Source organism: Carassius carassius, chromosome 32 (genome assembly GCF_963082965.1).
Source record: "Carassius carassius chromosome 32, fCarCar2.1, whole genome shotgun sequence".
In the NCBI taxonomy this organism is placed as follows: domain Eukaryota; kingdom Metazoa; phylum Chordata; class Actinopteri; order Cypriniformes; family Cyprinidae; genus Carassius; species Carassius carassius.
In genome coordinates this window covers 7,873,431-7,889,121 of record NC_081786.1, presented here as the reverse complement: position 1 = coordinate 7,889,121, position 15,691 = coordinate 7,873,431, and the positions used below count along the sequence as shown (strand labels likewise).

The following is a 15,691-nucleotide window of genomic DNA, read 5'->3' as shown; positions in this document are numbered from 1 at the left end:
AGAAACACAGCAGAGGAGAAAAGCCTGGAAATCTCAGTGGCTTTTCTGCAGAAGCAGAAGACCTTCCTTCCATTCCGCTTTGCCCTTCCTGAACCTGAGAGGATGTTTGATTTACACACCGCAGTGTCCAGGATTAACTGGAATATCAGGGCTGGAGCTTTTGTGTCAATTGCTTGCTCTCAAAAACAGCATGATGTAACAACACTGGGTTGTACATATTAATTAACTCAAATGATATAGGGAATTTGGGTAATTAATCAGGAATATGATTAATTTATATATCATATTACAGTTGCATTAAAATTATTGAAGATGAAGAATAGGTCAATTGTATATATTAATAACTCATCACAAGGCACTGTAATTTACTAATATTTCAATATTCTATTCTTCATATCAATTATTGTGATATCTTTTACTAGAAATTAATGTAAATCAAACGTGGTTCGTCCAGCAAACGGCCGTAAGATTTGTTTTATTAATTCTCAGTAACGCTATCACTTCCTATAATTCCAGGACGAATAGTTTCTGGCCATGAAACCCTTCTCCTGTCCTTATAAAATTTATATTACTTAAAAGTAACAGATGAGCTTTGTAGCTATGATCAGCATTTCATTGACTTCGTAACATGAGCAACTTAGACAGACAATCTGGAGTATATGGAATTTAATAATTGAACTAATAATACATCAACTACGATTTATACAGAGTAAAATACGCGTACGACAATATATACAGTAAACTTTGAACAAGACATAACGAAATCCAAATGAGGGAGAGGGAGAGAAAGAGAATGAGAGAAAAGGCATGATAAATGAGAGAAAAGTTATGTAAACCAACAGACATTAACCCTTGAGAGACAACATAGAACTCGGATTACAGACAACTTAAGCAGCATTTAATTTTTCATAGAGAATGATACTTGCAAGTGTCTCTGTGTGTGTGCTGGAGCCGCGTATGCATGTAGCGTGCGTCAATCTGGGCTTTGTCCTCTCTGTGTCCGGGCTGCTGCGGAATCGCGCGATATTTGAAAGTTTAAAGAAAGCAATGTTTCAGAGTTCGTCTTCCTTGCGTGGAGAGGCGAATAGGTGAATAAACTTAGTAAAGAAAATAAACAAAACAACGAAAACGAAAGCTTCCGAAGGAGTCATGAGAATGGCTGTCCTCTCAGCCCATGTGCTGAGGGGGGACGGCGATAGGAGCGCGGCCGTAAGGCCGCGCAAGCAGCGCGTACGGGAAGAGCGAGGACCAGAAGAGAGCGCGGACCAGCGGAGAAGAGAAGAGAGCTAGAGGAACTTCCTGGGTCAGTCCTTATAGCTTGAAATGGTTCACGCCTCTGTCCGCGTGAACAACCAATGAACGTCCGCGATCTGAAGCGGGAAAAAGTTCCTTTGTCTCTGTGGAAACACCCACCCTAATAAATTAGGGTTTATCAGATTTCAACAGTGATATCCTAGCACGTTCATAATTCCAGATTAATACATTTTTCATTAATTTGCTTTAGATAAATGAGTTCGTCAAAGCATGACGATTACACAGACATCAAGAGTGACATATATAAATTATCAAAACATGAAGTTACATTTTTAAATGCAGAATTATACACATTTAAAATTTGATTAACACATGATACAATTGCAGATACTCCAATTTGATATGGGGAGACATCTAAGCACAAAAAGCAATATATTTTATACACTTAAAAGGGTGCTTTTCCCTTTCCTTATAGAAATTCCAGCGAGAGCTGGCTTCCCTGTTTCTACCAGATGCAGTCGTAAAGTTTACGACTCTGAAGGAGTTGGGTTACAGCTCATGATTCTATTTGAGAAAGTTAAAATGAGGAGAAACCTTTCCTATTTAAAAAGTCATACTTATAATCCTCACATCACAGGATTAACCATTTTTATGCAATACACAAACCTATTCAAAATACACATTATTAAGGATTTACATGATGAGTGTAAGATAAAACATTTGTGGGTGTGTGTGTGTGAGTTGAAAGGAGAGTTAATTTCTCCTTTGAGGCTGCTCACGTGACTTTGGAATGTCTCATCCTGTGTCGTAAATAATTTAAATCCAGCCAGGCTGGCGCCAGGCCATTTAGTTTAAAGCGGTTTCATTTATATGCTTGGATTCCAAATCTACAAACTTTGGGGTTTACATTGTTTTAGATTCAACGAACCGTGATTCATTAGTTCAGAACCCATGAATCGATGACCTGCATATCCGTTACAATGATGTTCTAAAACTGTAGACCCAAAAATATTTATTTATTCAGGAGAAATTAGCTAAAGCAGGCAATTTCACACCCCAGCAAATTTATGGGGTGTTTGCAGGTACAGTGCGCTCTACACCCGTGTAATCTGTATAAAATGTAATGTATGGTCAGACCGTGCAAAATTAGTATGGCAGAGAAATTTCAACCATGTTAATTAGCAAAAAAATAGCCACTTGCATTTGTGACTAAAAATACATGTGTGAAAACTGTAAAAAAAATATTTGGGAACGTGTATGCAAATAAAAAATAAAGTCTCTGCTGAGTTTTATGAAATGTAAGGTCATAAAAAGTCTTATATTTTACTACAACTGTAAAATGTGTTTTAGAGCATGTGTGTGAAAAATGAAATTAAAAAATTCCCCATGGCGTTTTATTAAATGTAAGGTCATAAAAAGTTTTAATTGTCTTAAATGATGTAACAAATGTCTTAATTATTATTTTAAAAGCTCTTAAATTTGGGGATGGAAAAAGGAATCACAAAACAGCCTAATGTAATTATTTAGGCTAGAATTTCATTAAATAAATATGAGCCCTGCACATTTAAAAGTAAAATTGTGGCACTGTTGCATATTCTAAAGGCTCACGATTTCAGAATATTGCACATTTATATCAATAAATTGCTTTTGATCCACAGCTGACGAATTATGGCAGTATTTAGTTTGTTTGCATATTAGAATATGCTGTAGATGGTTGTAAGAGTCCCAGATTCCTCTTTAATTTCGTCTCCCTCATCTTTTTGAAAAGCTGTCAATAGTATAAGAATTTCAAAATAAGAGTCCCGATGTACTGAGGACTTGTTTATAAATAGAAGTCCCACATTATGCATAATGGTTATATAATTAACTAGAAATATTTAACTCATTTTAAACAATTATTTTGTTTTTAAATATCTCCTTGTATCCCTTTATTAGAAAAAAAATCATTATTTCAACTTAAGAGCACATACTGTATGCATTGGATAAAAGTAAACGTCAAGCCCTAATACAACTAAGCACTTGCTCATAGCATATAACTGTTGTCTTGGCTTTAACTAACAGGCTCTAGGACCCAGAGCACAATGTCAGATTTGGGAAGCATGCAGGAGGCAGGACTTGCTTCCTCAGAGCTTTTGTGGCAGAAAGTGCCATTGCAGCTTTGTCATCCCATTACCATAGTTATCAAAAAAACCAGACCCACAACCAGCCCGAGTCAATTACCATTGAGAGACAGTCATTTGTAGGCAGTGGCCTGGCCTATTGGTATTATCACAGGTCATATTTGAATAAAGTCACCTTTCCTTGTTTCTCTATTTAGTATCAAGCAAAAAAAAAAAAAGGATTTGCATATTCATATTCATTATCTTCGAAAGCCAGATAAAGATATCTCATAAATCATCATCATTGAGTGATTCTTTTCTTACATCCGCACAGGTTGTTTACAAAAACAATGACATCCGGCTGGAGCTCTCCCGGCTCGCCCGCATTGTGGATCCCAAAATGAAGATCCAGGGAGATGTGGTGTTTAAGTGCGAGAACGTGGCCACCCTGGACCCCATCTCATTCGAGACACCCGAGGCCTACATCAGCCTACCCAAGTGGAACACCAAACGCATGGGCTCCATCTCCTTCGACTTCCGTACCACTGAACCAAACGGCCTTATTCTCTTCACCCACGGGAAACCGCAGGAAAGAAAGGACGCCCGCAGTCAAAAGAACACAAAAGTGGACTTTTTTGCAGTAGAGCTTCTGGATGGAAGTTTGTACCTGCTGCTGGACATGGGCTCTGGGACTATCAAAGTGAAAGCCACACAGAACAAGGTGAACGACGGGGCCTGGTATCATGTGGACATCCAACGAGACGGAAGATCAGGTCAGTGTGTGGATTCATAGATGAATACACACTTAAGTGCATTCTTTATTCCATGCTGAACACATTTAATAAATGCCTTTGATCTTTTATTTATTTTTCACATTTGATAGCTTTTGATTTTTCTTATTTGTTCCTTAATACAAATCTAAAGTAAAACATTAATTATTAAAATAATAATAATAATAATTAATACTGTTATTATTAATTTTTTTATGGAAATTATATATTTATTTAGCTTTTGTTGCTTATGTTATCAGGTTACAGTATTACAGTGTAGTGTAGGAATAATGTCCTGTAGGCATAATTAGTGTTTTTGTGCTAAGCTTATTATTTTTTTTTGTACATTGCTGAATAATATATGGCTGCTAATAACGGAAATATTCAATATAGTAACCTTAAATCACTCCATAATATTTATGTTAGGAAAACAATGTGTTAGAAGCACAAAGCAAACCCACTGCTGTGGTTGTGCTGTTGCTTCGTTTACCTTATGAAATAGACCTAAAGGTACTGTAAGAGACAGGGTTGAGAATGGCTTTGTACATCTTATTTGTGAAAGAAATGATTTACATTTATAAATGCAATTCAAAGAAAAAGTCTTTAAAATCGATTTCCATGTGGGAAATATGCTCTTAAGAAATAAAGACATTGCCCATAAATTGTATCTCATTTTAAAACCAATTTTTAACTGAGCACATGAAGAACTCCCACTTTGTTTCATTATTAAATCGGTCGGATACTGTAATTGCTTGTGTGTTTTCTATAGGCGTTAAGCTCTGCAGCCCAAAGATAACCGCTTTAAACAAAAAGCACTGTGGTTAGTCACCAATAATGGACTTGGTCCAAAGCAGGCTTACATTTTCATTTCATTTCACTTTTACTTTGACAGAACTTTCTATTAGGTTTTATCCCCTCTATCTTTCTCTGTTCCCTTCTTCACCTCTTTCTTTCTTTCATTGCCCTTGAATCTCTGGCACTCTGTTTCAGAATCGATCGACGACTACTCCATATCACTTCATAGCACAGGGCCCTTGGGAGGTCATGTAGGATATCAATAATGAGAAGTTTTAGACAGAGCCATGTGGCTGACTGGACTGGTGTCAGTTCTGAAGAGATTATTCCCATTGATCCCTGGATCGCCACATGGGATGCATTGTTTACATCTGTGTGTCTGTACGAGGGGCACCGCTTTACAAGATTCACACACTCCCCATGAGGTCATAAATAGAAAATAATCTTCTTGTAGCCCCCCACTCCCTCCATCACTTACTCTGTGGATAGTCTTTCCATCCCTATCTTTGTCTTTTGTGGACAGGATAGACAGAGGACTGCTGTAGTGTGAACCCTGCTGGATTATGCAATGCAATAATTTACAGTACTTTAGTTTGTCTAGAGTTTATTTAGACTTTATTAGAGTTAAGTCTATCCACATAAATAAATAAATAAATAAATATATATATATATAAAATGTATTTTTTATTCTATTCGTATTTATATTTTACAAATTATGAATACATTATATATTACACACACACACACACACACACACACACATGTATATATGTATATATATATATATATATATATATATATATATATATATGTATGTGTGTGTGTATGTGTGTGTAATATATAATGTTATAACATATATAACACAACATTTTGTGTGAGTGTGAGTGTGTGTGTTTTTCCATACTATTATAGTATTTAATAATAATCTGAACTAGCTTTTTTTTTTACATTCAGTAGCTTATAATCAAATTGTTCTTAAAATTCCGATCTATTTATATTTAATTTAGTTTACCTTTTATAATAAGACATTTTTAACCCTAAATAATAAATGAGAAAAATCACAAGCAATTTATCATACATTTGGTAACAGATGCTAGTTTAAAAAACGAAACAGGCAGACAGACAGATAATATATAAAACATTTTAATGCAGCTGTATTTCAATTAACATATATGATTTTTGAGTTTTGTGGGATTACTTTTGGGGACATTTTAGGGGGTTAAACGCACCAACCTAAATTGCAAAAAACTTACTGTAACATTACTAGACAACTAACAATAACTGTGTGAATATACTTTATGGCTCATATTATCTTGGTTTCTCTCAATCCTTCCCAGGCACCATATCTGTTAACAGCCGCCGCACTCCGTTCACTGCCAGTGGTGAAAATGAGATCCTGGACCTGGAGGGGGACATGTACCTGGGCGGCCTCCCCGATACCCGGGCCGGTCTTATCCTTCCCACTGAACTATGGACTGCCATGTTAAACTACGGCTATGTAGGATGCATTCGCGACCTGTTCATTGATGGTCGCAGTAAGGACATCAGGCAAATCGCTGCAGACCAGAACGGTGCAGGCATCAAACCTTCCTGCAACAAGGTGTCAAGCAAACAGTGCGACAGCTATCCGTGCAAGAACAAAGGCATGTGCAAAGAAGGATGGAATCGCTTTATCTGTGACTGCACAGGCACCGGTTACTGGTCCCGTACATGTGAGAGGGGTGAGTTCACTGCCTTTACCTTTATTAATTCATATTACCCTATGGCCCGGTTTCCTAAAATTAATTTTAATGCTTTGTTTTAGAAGAAACCCGAGAGGCGGGTTTCATTTCAATCGCAACATTTGAATTTAAAAAAATGAGCATTTACAATCACCGTCACGCCAGTTTGTTTAGCTTCTCACCTGTAAAATCCCATCTGCTGCTGTTTGTAAACAGCGGATTAGCTCTCACATAATCAGTTAAACTATAAGCTCATTAATATCTCAGCACGTTGCTTTATGGAAGCTGATGTTCTCCGGGGTTCGGGGAGTGCGGCTGAGCCAAACTCGTGATGATGTCATACCTTGGAAAAAGGCCAGCCGTTCATAAAGTACAGATCTTCGAGTGTCATAGGCAAAAATATTTATATTTGCATGAAAAATGAAGTGGAGTGGTTTTGGAAGATGACAGGACATTGGTTGTGGATCTTTTGCTCAAATCTGTGTTGGCTGCATGTTTGAAGGGCTCCATATGGGCCAGAACACAGGGGTTCCAGGTAACCAGGTAATAGAGGGATTTCCAGTGTGTCTGTGAACACTGAGCAAAGCAAGTTGCTTATTATGTTGGCATGAAAGCTGGTTTCTCTGTTGTGCTTCATTCATTTGTATAATATTACAAGAAACCATTGGTAAACTTTTTTTTTTTTTTTTACTCTATATATTTAGACATATTAACATTTAGATAATCACATTTGTAATAGAAGTAGATATGAAGTATATATGAGAATAAAGTATATATAAAGAACCTTTTGTGCAATTCATGGGTGTTAAAGGTTCTTCATGGAACCAACAATAGCAATACAGAACCTTTATTTTAAGTTGTAGACTTGCTGTTTACAGTTATGCAACTACATCTCCTTAACTGTTTGTCAAGATAACATTTATAACATATCAAATCACCAATAAAATTGGACAACAATATTACAAATGTAGCTTCTTTAGCCTATATTTATTTATTTAAAAAAATTAGCTTCTGTACTGTTATAAAGCTATTATTGTTGGCACCTTTATGATAAACTGCTTGTGATTTTCGTCATTTAGGTCTTTGCAGAAAAAATGTCTGATATACAAATGTAAAGTTCAATGCAAATAGATGAGGAATTACAATCTAAATAATATAATCAAATAAAAAAAAAAATTCACACTATAGGCTCATGTTCCCTATCCAGAACAAAAATGAGTCTCAAGAGGACATAGCAAACATTGACATCAGTTGTTTTTGTATTGTCAGAGGATATGTTATGATATCTTTTTCTGCCCTTGTGCTGTGTTTTTGAGAAAAAGTAAAAGTCAAATGCAGCAGTTTAACACTCCATTGCTAGAGATACATATTGTAAATTAACCTCCTGCACGCTCATTTGCCATGAATGTCAGTCATAATCATCTGCAAGGGCATTAGACTGAGTGTCACCACGCGTTATAGGTGAGTTTGTGATAAGAACGAGTATGAGAAGTATTCTGATACTAACTAGAAGTGTGTCTAAACATCGTCATTCAACTACACTTATGCCACATGGCAAATTAGTCAGCTTTAAGTGTCACATACACACTCACATCCATGTGGACCTGGACTGCGCATTTGCATGGCTCATGTCTGAACTAATAACTAAACACTGAAATGACTAGACAGCCCTAACACTTAAAAGAGCACATTGCAATTATTAGTGAGGCTTGCTAAGCTGCTTAGCTAAACTGTATAGGAAACACAAAAGAAATTCCTGGTAAAATCTGTGCACCCTGATTCAACTAGCTCTTAACCTGGCCAGTAAACAGACCTTGTGTCGTTGGGTACACCAGCTGAGACTTTATACCGATAGTCAGATGTCGAATAGTTCTGCTAAACTACACAGTCAGGCCCATGTTTATTTTTTAATTTTATAAAAGTTTTTTGTGCTATAAGTGTTATAACTCTGAACCAATACTCTGCTAAGAGTGCACACCCTACTACCTGATATTTGTCCAGATCTATTATCTGCTCCATAGAAGCCTATAGCTGCTGCTCGGGCCAGACAACTGGCTGCTGTCACAGACCACGCTGTCTTCCTGTCAGTACACATACACTTCAGATTTTCTCTAATGCACGCTCAGCATTTCAACCCCAACAAACACCTCTTTTTTCCAGATTGAGGAAATGTGACCATGTGCTTGGAAATTTCAGGCCTGGAAGAGCAACTGCTGATTCAATGACTGTAGAAATTCAAAACATTCAATACAGAGGTCATGCAATGAGAAATTATTTTATTTTATAAAGTAATGATTTCTCATGATAGGACACCATTAAGTGTTTTGCATTTCTAAAGGCTGATTGATATTATAAAATTCTACATATAATAATATTACAGATGCTCCTTGCTCTATCATCTAAATATTATAAATATAAACAAAATACCATCTTTATATTATATAAAAGCCTGTATAGAAATTTACATGAATATGAACGTGTAGAAATTAACATGAATATGAATGTGTATTTTCCTCTCTCCCCTTTGTGAGTTTGATTGGCATGAATTATCTTCTAAACAAAGAAAACTTTCCTCACAGAATAGCCTGCCGGAATATAAAACAAACACAAGCTGGAGTCTGAAATAACTGAATCCTCTTTTCTGAAGAGTTATTAAGTCCATTATGCAGCTAGGACCTATCGAGGTCATTTCATATCTTATTCTTAAAATTACACACAACATCACTGTATATACTGCATATGACTTTAGAAAACTACATTTTTGATATGTAAAAGAGATGAATAAAGCGCTGTATTCTTCATAGAGCAAGAATTCTAATTTAACACTGTGCAGTTTTACACAGTATTAAAATGTTGCATCTTTTTTGTGTGTGTTGTGTGTAACTAATTTACACAATATAGCAAATTCCCATTTATTGCTTATTAGTATTTGTAGTTCATAATTTCATAAAAATGTAATTACATTTTTTTAAGCAACTTAATAAATGCCTTCTTTGCACAGGATTCCAAGCCAATATCATACTGTAGCAATCTGTTTTGTATTAAGAGATTTAGTATTTTAAATCTGTTATATCTGAATGATGGTTTCAAATGTTTTCCTTTAGCTTCCCAACTTGAAAACTGCAATACTGTTATAGCTCACAGTAGAATAAAGTTAATACTGTGTAAACAGGTAAAACCTGTTTTCATGCAGTAATTGAACTCATTTTACCGTATCGTCAGATGTGCCTTGCCAATTTAGTGCTGAGATCTCGTTTTGCACGTTAATTCCTTCAGTCATTAATGTAGAAAATGAGTTTGTTTGGTTAATAAATGCAAAACCTCATTTCTGTTCAAACGGCCCTGATCATTTCAAAAGTATCTCGACAGGTCATGCCTCAGTAATGCTAAATTAAATAACGAGATCGGATGATTGTGGGATGAGCTGATATGTTGATAATTGGCTCAGATATTTTGTTCATATGCATGGTTTGCCATGAGGTTTTATGTGTGTGTGTGTGTGTGTTTTTTTTTTTTTTTTTTTTTTTACAAACAGGCCAAGTTGTACTGGGAACTTTTTTTACTAAGCACCACTGGCTATAGTGCTTGAGTTAATTGCTATTGATTCAGGCAGTGTGAAGGTCATCTATGCCGGCCTGGGGGCCTCAGAGAACCAAAGTGGACCTCACAGCCATGGCCCTAAAATCACCTGAGAGTGCACCGAATGCTAGGGCCACGGTCCCTTAACAACACTCAAATATAATCACAACTGAGTTTACTCACATTCTGGGGATTTTTTTTCTATCTTTGTCAATACTATATTTCTCCCAGGCTTGACCGTAGTGAAGCCCATGTGACACGGAGGCTTGGGTGATTAGTGTAGAACTTTATAACACAAACTGCAGGTTCCCTTGGTAGCTTTCCTGGTTTAGCACAAACTGTTTGACATTTTTATCATATATTGATTTGATACTGTAGTGTCTCTGATTAAGCCACAAAGAGCACATCGAGATGACACCCGGGAGGGTTTATCTTGCAATTACTCTTTCCAGCCTAATCTGGGTAATTACGTCAATGATTTTACTCTTTCCTCAGGTTGTCTTTTCTTTTGATTGCCTTCATTTCTCTCTCTGTTTCATTCTCTTTGAGATTATGAGGGGGAGGGACCTTTTTTTGATATATGCACAATGATTGGTGTATAACATTTCATGGCAAAATTCACAAGACAAGACACAGAGAATTTAAAAAAGATCTAGATCCGTGCAATTTATTCATGCAGCTACAAATGTGTTTATCCACAAACAAAAATACTGAAACGTGCATGTTTTATTTTTACAGAAAAAGTTTAATGTGGCATTGAGAAAGATGTGAATTATGTATGTATTTTTTATTAAATTTTTTGTTAACATTTTTTAAATCTCAGATGTCTTTGACTGTTCCATGATATGTGTTTTTTTTTTTTTTTCAGGGTCTGGTATTCTTGAGTTAATTTTTAATATATCAATAACACTGTTGAATCCAAATTATAAAAAGATGCAATCCCGCACACTATCAATACTTGCTAAATGTAAGTCATCATTAAGCAAGTATTGATAGTGTGCGGGATTGCGTCTTTTTGTAATATATTTTAAGTAAAAAAAATTGTTGTAAAATAAAAGTTTAATTTATGTTTGTTGGATTTTATATTTTGTGTGTGTGAACTGATTCTTTTAATTAACCTCACACAAACACTTATTTTATTGAAATATATATATAAAAAAATTATAACTATTCATTTATATAAAGTGTTAAATTAATGATATTTTTTTATTATTTATTATTTAAAGATTATTTTATATAAAAAATATATAGATACAATTACAAATTTGTTATTTGTTTATTAATAATTTTTTAAAATTTAAATTTTGATCGCTGTGCTCTTTGTAGTGTACTCATGCCGTCACTACTGCACAGATATGAGTCCACACTCACATATTCACACATATCCACATGTTTAGACAATTAGGACTGAGGATTGAGGGTATGGATCGACACTAAAGTCAGGTCTTAGGGGTAAACAAGTCAGTTTATGATTTCACAACAGTCGTTTAAAACGTGCCGTCCCCGTGGTCCCGAGGCCTTGTTATCTTCCCTCATCCCTTCCTCTCCATCCCCAGCAATCTGCCTGATTTCACAGCTTCAGGAAATCAGCTCATATTCTGCAGATTTTCCCTCCCTATCATTCACCTCTCTTGAAAAGTCTCTAATCATGCTGAATAGCCAATCAGTGAAGCACTAACAACAGCATTCATTTGGCCACGGTACACAAGCTCATCCAGACGGAAGTGAAAGGGAACTTTGTGTCTGCTGTTGTGTAGCCCTTTATTTAGAACGGGGTAAAAACGATTTGTTCCTTTACGAGATGCATCAGTGTGTTGACATACCAGACCCCATCAATAGAAAGTGTTCAACATGAGGGTACAAAACATGCCATTCCATCAAGAAAGAGGAGAGGTGGTCTCCGTCGCTGCCGGAGGAAATGGGAGATAGCATTGCTTTGCTTGACAGTTGTGGATATTGGATATTTCGAGAGTTTCCACATTCTCCCTTGCTCTCTATTTTCCCTTTCTCACTCTATTCTTGCATTCAGTTTTTGTTAGAATATTTTCCTGTTTTATAGTATATGGACTATATTCATAACTGTTTTATTGTAACTGTCAGCTTATATTGTCAGTGAAAGGCTGTTTTAAAAGGTGGGCAGCATAATTATGATTCTTCTAAGGCAGCATAGCTTGTATCCTTCACAGAAAAGACAATCCCATAATGCCTTGCAACAGCTGACCCACGATGACTGATGGAGCCATGTGAATCTCTTTAATCATAGAGTGTTGAACTATTAATAAAGCTCATTAGGTTCTGAAGTGTTTTTTGCAATGGGCAAAATTTTATAATCAGACCTGAATATTATGATGAATGAAACTCAATTGTTTAGAAGCCATTTCAGGTTTTAAAAGCATTTTGATGAATTATTCAGTATATTGCAATGAACTCCTCTGGTACTGATCAGGATTAAGACTCGTTTCTGAGAGTTCATGACTAATCAAAATGGTGAGCTGGAATGAATTAATTAGAATCACTAAATATCTTAAAATAAAGTCTGTCATGAGCCTACTCTGGCCATGTTCACTTTAATAAAGAGCATCAGATAGGTAGGCTATGAAATATTGTACCTTTTTATCATTTTAGGCTGAAAATTAAAAATGTTCTGCTAATGCATTAGCACTTAAGATACTTGTACTGTACTAGCTGTACAAACAGACAATGGGTTTATAAATACATAAACACTCAGCTGAGTAGAAACTCAAAAAAACTAAATTGAATTAATTTTTTCACTTTATCTCATTAATAGTAGTGTGGCGGAATAACATGAATTTCTGTAGCTCTGAGCTAATCGCAGTGATTGTCTCTGAGCACTTGTCATGCAGACTTGAATAATTATTGAAATGAGCAGACTATGGAACAGAATATCTGCATTTTTAATTTAACAGCCAAAGGATATATACTGTATATCCATATATGTAATATTTTGTTTATTCAGACAGTCTCACAAGTCAGAGAAGGTTCGAACTGCAAAATGTAGTATAGTATATATACAGTAGTATAGATTTCTCTTTTTTTTTTTGCAATTTTAATTCAAGTTTATATCTTGTTAGAATATGTTTACATTTTTTTTTACTTTTAGATAACTTTTTTATATATCTCTCATAATTGCCAGTTCTAAACTAGTAATTTTGTGCACTTTTTTCTTTTCACTTTTAGTTTTCACAATTTTTCTTCACAAACTGTGGTTGGTCTCTTTACATGTTGGTCAGGAATCGGTTATTGTAGTTCTTTTTCAGAAAATGCTGCATCGTGAAGTACACTTTAGGCTGATAATGTCACATAGACAGACTTTTGATTATATGTATAAGCTCTCAGTTCACTGAATAGTACTGAGCATTTAAATAGTGTTATATCACACAGAAATTTAAGCTGACACCAAGTAAACTAGTCATTATTGAGCATTCACACCCCATAGTATCTCATTTTAGTATGGAGGCACACAGGAGCCAAGGTCTCTGTCTGCCCCTCCGTCACAGCTAGTTAGAGGAGCAAGAGGTGATGGCCCACGATTATCCACCTAACATGCTCTCAAAAGTCACTCATAGACCTGCCGAATTTTTCAGATCGCAGGTGTTGGCAGCCTCAAAAACCTTTATGAATTGTCGATGAATAAAAAATATAATATAGCCACGAAAGTCAAGGAATGAGAGCACAGTAGGGAAACATAGAGACAGAGTGAGCAAGAGAAAAGACAAGAAATATGGGAACTAGCATAGCAGTTAGCATATGTGCCCATAATGTACAGCCCTTTTGTATATATATATATATATATATATATACATATATATATATATATATATATATACATATATATATATATATATATATACATATATATATATATATATACATATATATATATATATATATATATATATATATATATATATATATATATATATATATATGTATTTATATACATATGTATATATATGTTTGTATGTATGCATTTTTTGCATATTGAAATCTCTCACTTTTTGATTACAGACTGAGTTTGTGACATTGAAATCTTATCAAAAATTCTAGAGACAGGTGAGAAAGGTATGCAGTACATTGTATTTAAATTAAAGTCTTTATTAGCTCTCCATTTAATTGGGAGGAATAATAAATATTAAACTGATTTTTATTTTTATTTTGGCCTATCCCTGCTATTCTCTATTTACAATAAAATAAGAAACCCAAAAAGAGAGGGATTCATGGAGGGCTTGTGGGTCTGTTGTAAGCGGTGCGGCTCTGCGGTTGAAAACAGTTTATTTTCAGTGGCAGGAGAGTTATTGAACCGTTTCTAATCCAGCTCTGAAGCTAAATGAGAACAGAAGAGTGTGGTTCGCAAGCTGCTTCCACAATCGTGGCTGAAACAGAACGGAGTAAATCCTTTTGTGTCTGCGTTGGGAGGAGCAGAAAGGGCAGCACGTGGAGGAGGATGTGCCTACTGCATTTGGTCCACCTCTTCTTTTTTTTAAGGGTGGATGTAAATTATTCAAATTGTTGCTGCAGTGTAGCTACGATCTTCTATTTATGGCAGCTGTGGATGACAGAAACTCCCTTCAGGGTTTCACTATAAACCAACCCTGTGCCCACACCAACCATCTTTTAGAATGGACCAGAGCATGAAAACTGATTTAGACTTTTAAGTGGTTTTGGAGGATGCATAATAAACTTGCAATTATTTATTCACAGACGGCATGGGTTCTTTAAATTTGTTCATTTTGTGCCATATCCATGCAGAAGATATTTGAATTATCTGTATTTACCTTTGGTTGACATTAATTGTTGTGCAACCATTAAAAAAAAAAAAACTGCAATATATTGATTTTACATGCGTTGTGATTATAAGGCATCTGCTGCCATCTAGTGGCACAGGAAGGAAATATTAAAGTCTCTGTGATTGTCAACCACTGGAGATAGAGGACATTTTAAGGACAGTGCTGTTTTCTGGATATTTGTCCTGTTTGATGCTTTGCATAATAATGCGTTTCATTTCTAATATGAATTAGATTTCAATGTTAAGCATTATACAGTATTTCCTTATTTAAGTAAGATAATAGATTCATTTTGTTATTCAGACTTCAAAATATATTTCCAAACCCCTCTATATGATATTTCAGGCAAAACATCTTATGTAAAATAACACTGCTTCAATTAAATGGCCTGTAAGTCATTATAGTCACATTTAGGCCTTATGATTGTTGAACAGTTGTGCTGTGAAAAAACATTTTCTCCCTTAAAATAACGCTCATTGAAAGTGACTCTGTTTAATGTATAATGTGTCATCCGGGTATTTGCTTCTGTACAAAATAGAACGCACACCTGTGACGCATTATTTAACATGCGTATGTGGCCGTTTGTGTGGGTGTGTCCACATGCAAGTCTGTTTCATTACAAACGGTCGCGGAACAATTTCCTGAATGATTTGGCTTTAGTAAAATGT

The 15,691-nt window shown here is 35.4% G+C and overlaps 1 protein-coding gene across 8 annotated transcripts in view; it reads left to right on the top strand.

Annotated features, from left to right (window-relative positions):
• The window catches only part of LOC132112569 (neurexin-3a), a 280,631-nt gene that overhangs the window by 68,656 nt on the left and 196,284 nt on the right, over window positions 1-15,691 (top strand). For all 8 annotated transcript variants that reach the window (XM_059520110.1, XM_059520100.1, XM_059520106.1 and 5 more), the window contains 2 exons: window positions 3,688-4,126; window positions 6,256-6,639. In XM_059520110.1, coding sequence (XP_059376093.1) covers window positions 3,688-4,126; window positions 6,256-6,639 — 823 coding nt within the window. The remainder of the gene's footprint in view (window positions 1-3,687; window positions 4,127-6,255; window positions 6,640-15,691) is intronic.